The sequence below is a fragment of the Mya arenaria genome, chromosome 1 (assembly GCF_026914265.1).
Source record: "Mya arenaria isolate MELC-2E11 chromosome 1, ASM2691426v1".
Lineage (NCBI taxonomy): Eukaryota > Metazoa > Mollusca > Bivalvia > Myida > Myidae > Mya > Mya arenaria.
In genome coordinates this window covers 43,228,891-43,240,827 of record NC_069122.1, presented here as the reverse complement: position 1 = coordinate 43,240,827, position 11,937 = coordinate 43,228,891, and the positions used below count along the sequence as shown (strand labels likewise).

General features: G+C 33.4%; 1 protein-coding gene across 1 annotated transcript in view; it reads right to left on the bottom strand.

Annotated features, from left to right (window-relative positions):
- Positions 1–7,773: 7,773 nt before the first annotated feature.
- Positions 7,774–11,937, bottom strand: part of LOC128228878 (uncharacterized) — a 71,487-nt gene continuing 67,323 nt past the window's right edge. Inside the window, exons 6-7 of the mRNA XM_052940418.1 lie at positions 9,469–11,210; positions 7,774–8,279 (exon numbers count right to left, since the gene is read on the bottom strand). Of these exons, the coding sequence (XP_052796378.1) occupies positions 9,471–11,210 (1,740 nt within the window). The 3' untranslated portion in view covers positions 7,774–8,279; positions 9,469–9,470. The remainder of the gene's footprint in view (positions 8,280–9,468; positions 11,211–11,937) is intronic.

The window sequence follows — 11,937 nt, the reverse complement described above, 5'->3', positions numbered from 1 at the left end:
CTCTCGGTTGCATGATTATCATGAGCGACTCACTGTAGCATGCAAGTCATGGGCGTCTCGCAGAGGCATGGTAAGCAGGAGCGTCTCAATTTAGCTCGGTAGCCATGAGCGTCTCGCCGTAGAGCGGTAGTTATGATCGTCTCGCTGTAGCGCGGTAGTAATGAGCGTCTCGCTGTAGCGCGGTAATCTTGGGCGTCTCGCTGTGCTAAGGCAAGCGTACGCGTCTCTCGGCTGTACGATTACCACGAGCGACTCACTGTAGCATGGTAATCATGAGCGTCTCCCTGTGGCATGGCAATCATCAACATCTCGCTGTGGCATGGTAATCATGAGCGTCCCATATTGGCACGGTAATCACGAGCGTTTTCGTGAGATTAATTGGTAGATATGTGATTATCTTTTCCCCTCTCTCTTATCTGGTGAATATGTTTTTCAATGATTTGGATGCAATGTCAACCAACAACATGAAGTGTTTCGTTGTTTATCAATTATTTGGTTTTATTCTCAGTCAATTAAGTTAGGTTTAAAATGAAGCATTCCGGATATACCGAAACGCACTTTTTAAATATAAATAAAAGAACTAACAGTAAATGCTCTATTTGACGGATATTAGGAGTAATGCTATGTTCATCTGACAGAAAATGCTCAATTTGCCGGACAGCGGGAGTAACGCTATGTTCATCTGACCGAAAATGTTCTATTTGCCGGACAGCGGAAGTAACGCTATGTACATCTGACAGCAAATGCTCTATTCGTCGGAAACAGCGGGAGTAACACTTTTGAAAATTAAATCATTTTAAGCTTGTTTTTAAAAGCAATCCGTTCAAATAAGTATCTTCCAGTTGCTTTTCGTTGGGTTTTTTATGAAATAAAGTAGAATAACAAATTAAAAAAAAAAATGTTGCCTGCGTAAAATATGTTAACGAGCCCTTTTTAAATAATCAGTGAATGTTGAGTATGTTTTTTGCCAATTAACGACCAAGAGACAGCTAGGGCTCCTGATTCAATCTTACATACAACGTGCAGTTATTCTTTCCTTGTATTTCAGATCGAAACCAACGGCTGCTACACGCATTTTTGGCACCGTTTGTGAACATCAAGTGGTGTTAAAATATTTATCTTAATCAGCAAGTAAGGCGTTAATCAAACATAAAAGAAGCAATTGAAAACATTCATTCTTTTTATTTCATTCTTACATCATCTGGTAATAACAAGAGTACATATAATAGTATTTTAATATTGAGGGAATCAAAACATTCCAATGAGATGGTGGCTCTGGTACGTGTAAGAAGGGCAGGATATGTGATGATCTCCTGAGCGTAAGGTATCAGAATTGTTTAATGACCTTTATTACCAGGATGGAATAGGAACGAATCTAACTAGGCAGCATTTCATGAAAGATAAAACGGTCAGAAAACCTTAAAAATGCCATGTTTTAATCATGATGAGTCAGATGAAAAAAATCCCTCTACGTATTCCTCACGAGGAAAAACTATACGCAGGCGTACCATTTCTAGGTTAATATTTAATAGTTTTTAATATTTAATAAGACATAAATAAAATCAACTGAGAAAAGCAGACCAGTCATGTGTATTCGTTTCTAAACTACTTAACAGACAAATGAGATGGACGACATGCAAAATACAGTGTCGATCATCTGTTCATCAAAAGTTCATAAAATGTAAGAATACGTGTACTCTAAACATTAAATGAACCCTAAAGAAAATTTCTACGCCGCTTTTTTGCTTTATTGAAGTATGTTTACAATGGTAAGATGTATGTTTAACTCAATAAATTATGATTTAACTTTTTTTCTTAACATATTGCTCTGTTTATGAAGAACAACATATTCTCCCTGATTACTCGTCTCTAGGAACAATCTCATTGAAATGTTTGGAGGCGGTGAGGTTAAAATATTCAGTTTTACAAAAGTCAGTTTTAAAACAAGACAGCGTCGATGTATTTTTTCAATAACTCACCTGGGTCATGATTACGAACAGTCTCACGTCCGAATCTAGACTCAGACTCAGAAAAGGACTTTAATTTATTTTTTGTTATCTAAAAACGGTTATTGAGCAGTTTAAACTAACAATAAAAACATCAGATTTTATCATCATCTAAGGTATAATGAAATACATCTTTGCAGGTTCGTCAATTGAGTCTGAACTCATATTTGTGACTGTTCGTAAGCATGCCCAAGATTACTTTCCCTTCCATCGCACTTATTTATTTAACACACTTTAAGGTTAATGTCCCTGCCATCGAACTATTTTAACTAACACACTAGGATATCGATAAACATTAAACAATACTCATTCATATCATATTTCCACGTTCATTCACAACTATTCATCTACCACATTCAAAGCTAACATATTCTACTATTAACAATTTGTCTATACTCTATCACACATATTTATATACAAAATGATTTTACTATCAATATCCAATCCGTCGACTTTAATATAATAACGTATCACTGTTCAACAATCTTAACACTTGACCACTTGTCCAGTACAATTTCTACCATTACACGTATAACTGTTCCCTTATAATTACACTTGACCATTCGTCTTGTACAGTACTGCCATTACACGTATTACTGTTCCTCAATCATTACACTTGACCACTCGTCTAGTACAATTACTACCATTACACGTATTACTGTTCCACACTCATTACACTTGACCACTCGTCTAGTACAATTACTACCAATATGGGTATTACTGTTACACAATCATTACACTTGACCACTCGTCTAGTACAATTACTACCATTACACGCATTACTGTTCCACAATCATTACACTTGACCACTCGTCAATTACACTTACTACTATTACACGTATTACTGTTCCACAATCATTACACTTGACCACTCGTCCAGTACAGTAACTACCATCACACGCATTACTGTTCCACAATCATTACACTTGAACACTCGTCCAGAACAATTACTACCATTACACGTATTACTGTTCCTCTATCATAACACTTGACCACTCGTCAAATACAGTTACTACCATTACATATATAACTGTTCCTCAATCATTACACTTGACCACTCGTCTAGTACAATGACTACCATTACACGTACAACTGTTACACAATCATTACACTTGACCACTCGTCTAGTACAATTACTACCATTACACGTATTACTGTTCCACAATCATTACACTTGACCACTCGTCTTCTACAATTACTACCATTACACGTATTACTGTTCTACACTCATTACACTTGACCACTCGTCTAGTACAATTACTACCATTACACGCATTACTGTTCCACAATCATTACACTTGACCACTCGTCTAGTACAATCACTACCATTACACGTATTACTGTTCAACAATCATAACACTTGACTAATCGTCCAGTTCAGTTACTACCATTACACGCTACACGTATTACTGTTCCACAATCATTACACTTGACCACTCGTCTAGTACAGTTACTACCATTACACGTATTACTGTTCCACACTCATTACACTTGACCACTCGTCTAGTACACTTACTACCATTGCACGTATTACTGTTACACAATCATTACACTTGACCACTCGTCATTTACACTTACTACCATAAAATGTATTAATATTACATAATTATTACACTTGACCACTCGTCTAGTACACTTACTACCATTACGCGTACAACTGTTACACAATCATTACACTTGACCACTCGTCCAGTACAATTACATCAAGATTGATCTTCACTCCTTCTCATCAATATATTATTATCACAAATACAGTTATTCTCTCTTCATTTACTTCTGCATTCAAGTATTATCATAAAATATAAATATTCATAGAATATTACAATGTACAGTGATCCAACTATGTAATTGTTTTAATTTGATAAGAAAATAAATTGCAGACACTATTATCTTACGTTAATATATCGTCACTTAGTTCAGTAAATTAACAAATTATTTTAAACTGTGAAAAAGTAAATAAATTGAAGACACCTTGAGTTTACGTTCATGAACCATCGAATAAGTTCAATTAATGAACAAATATAAATAAATGTACAATATTACTATTAACACGTGAAAAGTAAATACCTTGTAGACACCTCTTAACTTATGCTAATGTTCCATCTACGAAGGTCAATAAATGTACAATATAATTAATAAAAAACACGTGAAAAGTAAATACCTTGTAGACACCTCTAAACTTATGCTAATGTTCCATCTACGGAGGTCAATAAATTAACAATATAATTAATAAAACGTGAAAAGTAAACACCTTGTAGACACCTCTTAACTTATGTTAATGTTCCATCTACGAAGGTCAATAAATGTACAATATAATTAATTAATTACACGTGAAAAGTAAATACCTTGTAGACACCTCTTAACTTATGCTAATGTTCCATCTACGAAGGTCAATAAATTAACAACATAATTAATAACACGTGAAAAGTAAACACCTTGTAGACACCTCTTAACTTATGTTAATGTTCCATCTACGAAGGTCAATAAATGTACAATATAATTAATAACACGTGAAAAGTAAACACCTTGTAGACACCTCTTAACTTATGCTAATGTTCCATCTACGAAGGTCTATAAATGTACAATATTATTATTAACACGTGAAAAGTAAATACCTTGTAGACACCTCTTAACTTATGCTAATGTTCCATCTACGAAGGTCAATAAATGTACAATATAATTAATAAAAAACACGTGAAAAGTAAATACCTTGTAGACACCTCTTAACTTATGCTAATGTTCCATCTACGAAGGTCAATAAATTAACAATATAATTAATAAAACGTGAAAAGTAAACACCTTGTAGACACCTCTTAACTTATGTTAATGTTCCATCTATGAAGGTCAATAAATGTACAATATAATTAATTAATTACACGTGAAAAGTAAATACCTTGTAGACACCTCTTAACTTATGCTAATGTTCCATCTACGAAGGTCAATAAATTAACAACATAATTAATAACACGTGAAAAGTAAACACCTTGTAGACACCTCTTAACTTATGTTAATGTTCCATCTACGAAGGTCAATAAATGTACAATATAATTAATTAATTACACGTAAAAAGTAAATACCTTGTAGACACCTCTTAACTTATGTTAATGTTCCATCTACGAAGGTCAATAAATGTACAATATAATTAATTAAGAACACGTTAAAAGTAAACACCTTGTAGACACCTCTTAACTTATGCTAATGTTCCATCTACGGAGGTCAATAAATGAACAATAAAATTAATAACACGTGAAAAGTAAATACCTTGTAGACACCTCTTAACTTATGCTAATGTTCCATCTACAAAGGTCAATAAATGTACAATATAATTAATAACACGTGAAAAGTAAATACCTTGTAGACACCTCTTAACTTACACTAATGTTCCATCTACGAAGGTCAATAAATGTACAATATTATTATTAACACGTGAAAAGTAAATACCTTATAGACACCTCTTAACTTATGCTAATTTTCCATCTACGAAGGTCAATAAATGTACAATATAATTAATAACACGTAAAAAGTAAATACCTTGTAGACACCTCTTAACTTATGCTAATTTTCCATATACGGGGTTCTATAAATGAACAATATAATTATTAACATTTGAAAAGTATATACAGTGTAGACATGTTTCAGCTTATGCTAATGTACTATCTACTAAGTTCAATAAATGAACAAAGAAGAAAAATGTGATTATTAACATATAAACATATGAAAAGTAAATAAATTGTAGGCACCTCTTAACCTATGCTATTGTACCATCTACGAAGTTTAATAAATGAACAATATTATTATAAACATAAGAAATATAGACATTGATCTTTTTTTTCTTCATATTTTCATTTTTGATGACGAAGAAATACACTATACTACAGATAAACTGTGAGCATCTTTCTACATATAAAAAGTAATCCAAATAAATAAAGATTTACAAACAAAAAGAAATAAAGTAGGCCGTTTTGGTAAAATGAAGTATGTCAAGCAAACACCTTGGGTCTACAGAATGTCAAACAAACAGCTTGGGTCTACAGAATGTCAAACAAACAGCTTGGGTCTACAGAATGTGACACAAACACCTTGGGTCTACACAATGTCAAGGAAACATCTTGAGTCTACAGAATGTCACACAAACATCTTGGGTCAACAGAATGTCACACAAACTTCTTCGGTATACAGTATGCCAAACAAACACCTTGGTACTACAAAATTTCACACAAACGTCTTGGGTATATAATATGTCAAACACTCACTGTGAGAATGGAAATCAGCGTACAATTAATGCTTAAACATTATAGAATATGTACATGTACAAAATCGCTCAAACGGAAAAATGTGAACTGTCATCCAATAAAGCAAGACAATGCTAACCAAAACATATGTACAAATAAAAATGCCTTCCAGTCAGCTATATCAAAGTATTGATTCAATTGGATTTTAAATTGTGATCACCCACAATATAACAATGAATTTTCTTTTTTTTCTTCTTTTTTTGATGAGGAAATAATGTACTATATCACAATTAAAATGTGTGTTTCTACAAAGCAAAACAAATCCGAATAAATAAATATTTACATGAATGCAAATTCAATGGAAATGAAGTAGTTCATTAGTGTAAAATGTAGTATGTCATTAGTGTAAAATATAGTATGTCATTTGTGTAACATATCAGGTTACAGACGATGCGTGTACTACTAAGGAATTGTCGAAATCATAACGGTTAATACGTCATTGCACATGAAAGGCGTTTATAATTATTAAAAAAATATTTCCTATTAAATAGACCAAAGAACATTTATTCGTAATAACGATGAACTCTAGTATCGGCATAATTTCCAAGACTGATTATAACAAATAAAATTGTACTAGCAGTAAAAATGGACTTTAGCATTATAGTTTGATACAAAACATTTAAAACATTCCCAGAGAGATAAATCACTATAATGAACATACATATTTAATCGAAAGAAACTCTGTTTGCAGTAATTTAATATATTCTAAAACCACTATAACATACAATATATATTTACACAAATAGAGCTAATTTTACAAACAAAAATGCAAAGTAATTTAATATATTCTAACCACTATAACGTACAATATATATATTTACACAAATAGAACTAATTTTACGATAAAAAATGCATTTTCAGGGACTCATTTACATAATTAATGTTGGCAACAATGTTATATTGTACATTATTCACTCACATATCTTATGTTGGAAACAATTTTCTTAAAATTGATTGAAAACATTTCACTTACTTTGATGAACACCAAAGAGCAACTGGCAGCCACTCATTTAGCAGAATTTTGTTTATCCGAAATAAAACTCATTACATCTTCAATAGCGTTATTGATTCTATACGCCAAAACATAGCATTTTATGTCGTGTGTTTAATATATATTAAAAAGAAAGCTATTATTTGAACTTTGACGATGTTTTTGTTTAATTAAAAGCAACAATATGTTCACATTTCACACGGAATTAATTTATTGAAGTCTTACCATTAAGAACGTGAACGAGTCCCTTTAAACTATCTTTAACTTACAACACATGCAAATAGAAATAAACACATACACATCTTCCTTCAGGAATAATACATTCTGAAATCACTTTATCGAGTAAGACATTTACAATATATATATATATATATATATATATATATATATATATATATATATATATATATATATATATATATATATATATATATATATATATATATATATATATTAACAGATGAAACTTAATATACATCAACGGTAAACTTAATAATCAATATGACTTTAAGAGGGTAACTATTTGGTCAATGTAGTAACCTGCTGATTTGTTCCAGTGCAGGATAACAATACATATTTTCCCAAATGGACACCAACAGTTTTATTTCACAAGCAGCATTGCCACTGGACAATTTTGATAAATTCACTGATAAGGATGTAATTCACCATTTTTTTTTAATCCGCCACCGTCAAGAATAAACAATAAATGTAAACATATCCAACTTAAAGTCGTCTTTTCGATAGCAGATTTCTTGCTTGGACAATAACTTGTATATAACTATAAGAAATACACCAATTAGTCATTATCTCTGACCATAAGGCAAAGCCTTCAACGATGAACTTATTACACTAGTTGTAATACTTGTTGCCGTAAATTATCATTTGTGAAAAAGTACCATCGTTCAAAATTCATTTCACTCATAGCATGCGCTGAAGTAGTTCCTGTTCATTGAAAAGGTGTCACCTTGCCTTTCCTCGCAGTGTCGGAACCTGGAACAAAAATAGTTCCGTTCAAACATAAAATGATGATGACAATATTTACTATGACAAAAGGTTCTCGAATATTTCATAGTTATGATACAAAAACACAAACTAATAATGAACTGTTCCACTAATGATCAGAAAATGCATCATTTCTAGACTTCGTGCATACACCATAGATAACGTCTTGTTTGTTTCCACTTCTATGACTTAAATATATAGGGACGACAAGTCGGTTTTTACTTTATTTGAGTTACGTCTAACGTCATTTGCACATTTAAACCATCGCGATTTACACGTTGAGAATTGCACTTATACCAAATACTTTTAGAGTTATGCTCTGGACAAAATATGATTGGGAAGCACGCACGCAAGCTCACACACGCGCACACACACGCACGCGCGCACACACACACACGCACTCACCCCCCCGCACACAGTTACATATATGTTTTGAAATAGACAGGTATTAAGGTCATCGGAAAAGGAAAAACAAACGTTAATTTTTATAGCTGGCGACTTATTTTTTTATTTAGATATGATTCTTTATATGTATCTAGTTTTTAATAAAATACCAAAGACTGTTCTTGCCAGTTTTTCAAATAAAAGGAACACATCAAACAGAGCCCGGTTTGAGGGATCTAACCAGTAACGATTTTCTCTTCTGAAATCTAATAATATCCACTATGCTCTTGTTTAAACATAAGTTACTATTACTTACATCTAGATTATCTATGATATATGCACTATAACACGTGTTGTAAGTTTAAACCTGACAACGATACTTTAATTCCGTTTATTTTCAGTGGAAGCATATGGCGTTTTGTTTTTCAATGGACTAAAATGGTGAATAATAAGTTAATTTTAGAACGGAAACAAGTCGAATAAGTATTGACTGAGTCATGTTATAATCCCATTTAAAAGTCCAAATATATACAATTTGGCACAATTATAGCAAAAACATGGTTATAAAACAACAAATATCAATCAAAATTAAAATATTTTTTAACAAGTATGCTATCCGAATGATTTTAATGTTTTTTTTGTGAAACTGCTAATTGAAATTATTTGCATACAAACATAAACATGCCTTGACAAATTTAAATGTTATTATAACGTATTCAGTTAAACTTGACTTTAGCGTCTTACTATTTTTTATCATTCATATATTTCAAGAAATAGTGAGCATGTCACTTACCTTTACATGTTTACGGTGAAACGAATGAACCATTCTAGTTTATGCCACAACTGGGAGTACCTCTCACTGAACTCTCTAACTTTGAGTAGGGGCTGATTCTCTATCTCCTCCTTTATCTGCCTTATGTCCTCCTCTATCGTACTTTCAGATAACGTACAGTTCACAGAATGTCGCGCTTGTATCACCATACTAACGAGGCGTCTCAATATTCCTGCAGACACTTTCACCCGCGTTAATGTAATGTTCGTTGTATAGTCAGATGTTGCGCTCAGTGGATCCACCATCTGTAGGGCAGGCTGGTTCTCCGTTTCGGCTGTCATCTGCCTCACGTCCTCCTCTGACTGTATTGTACAGTGTTCTAACGTACAGTTCACAGAATGTCGCGCTTGTATCACCATACTAACTAGATGTTTAAACATTCCTGCTGACACGGTCAAACGCAATAATCTAATGGCTGCTGTATAGTCAGGTGATGTGGACAGTGGATCCACCATCTGTAGAGTAGGTTGGTTCTCCGTCCTGACCTTCATCTGCCTCACGTCCTCCTCTGACTGTATTCTACAACCATCAAAAGTACAGTTCACAGAATGTCGCACTTGAATTACCATACTAACGAGACGTTTAAACATTCCTGCCGACATTGGCGTATATTGTAATGTAATGTCTTTTGTATAGCCAGGTGATTCAGGCAGTGGAGCCACCTTCTGTAGGCCGGGCTGGTTCTCCATCTCCACCGCCATCTGCCTCACGTCCTCCTCTGACTCTATTGTGCAGTTAGATACCATACACTTCACAGAATGTCGCGCTTGTATCACCATACTAACGAGACGTTTTAACATTCCTGCTGCCATTGTCGTCGTGGTTAATGTAATGTGTGTTGTATAGTCAAGTGATGCGGGCAATGGAGCTACCTTCTGTAGGCCGGGCTGGTTATCCATCTCCACCGCCATCTGCCTCACGTCCTCATCTGACTCTATTGTACATTTTCCTAACTCACAGTTCACAGAATGTCGCGCTTGTATCATCATACTAACGAGACGTTTAAACATTCCTGCTGGCACTTTCATCCAGGCTAATTTAATCTTTATTGTATAGCCAGGTGATGCGGGCAATAGAGCCACCATTTGTAGGCCGGGCTGGTTCTCCATCTCCACCATCATCTGCCTCACGCCCTCCTCTGATTCTATTGTACAGTCTGTTAACGTACAGTCCACAGAATGTCGCGCTTGTATCAACATACTAACGAGACGTTTAAACATTCCTGCTGACAAGGTCATCTTTCCTAATGTAATGTGTGATGTATAGTCAGGTGATGTGGGCAGTGGATCCACCATCTGTAGGGTAGGTTGGTTCTCCTTCTCCACTTTCATCTGCATCACGTCATCCTCTGACTCTATTGTACATTTATCTAAATGAAAGAACACATCATGTCGCGCTTGTATCACCATACTAACTAGGCGTTTAAATATTCCTGCTGATATTGGCGTGCAGGATAATGAAATGAATGCTCTATAGTCAGGTGATGCGGGCAGTGGAGCCACCATCTGTAGGCCGGGCTGGTTCTCCATCTCCACCTCCATCTGCCTCATGTCCTCTTCTGACTCTATTTTACACTTATATAACGTATAGTCCACAGAGTGTCGCGCTTGCATCACCCTAATACTAACGAGACGTGTAAACATTCCTGCTGACATGACAATGTTTGCCAAGGTAACACACGTTCGGTTAAATAGTGGCCCATCCTGAAATACAATGTTCACCATATGTATATATATTATATATATATATATATATATATATATATATATATATATATATATATATATATATATATATATATATATATATATATATATATATAAAACATTCATGTAATGAACAAACACAAATCAAGTAAGTTCGGTAGTCTTACGTTGGAAAATTGCAATACTTAAAAGGGAAAATACCTATGCTTTCATAGATAAGAAAGTTTACAAACAATTAATTAGCTAATAACGTTAGACTTCATTATGCTTAAACCGTGCTCAACGTATTATACGTCATCTTTAATAGTATTCAGTTGGAATATTATGGTTGGTTATATTATAAGACCGTACAAAGCATTTAAATGTACCCTTAATTTTGCATTGTTAATAATAAATATATGCATGGTTCTTGGTTATATTGTTTGGTAATAACTATAATAATCAAAACTATTTAACGTTTTGTTTACACATGACAGTTGTATTTATTTTGACATCCTATTATTTATATATGTATATCTGAATACCAAAAAACATTAGACATAAACTAAAGAAATAAAAAAAATAGATATATATCAGTGATACTATTTATTTCTAAACATACAACTATTACCAATAAAATCCTTTTTAAAAATGTATTATAAGCAAAACGATGTGAAGAAATAGAATGCTTACATTACGAAATACATTCCTCGCCTTTATGGATATCAATTTCACGTTTTTAAAA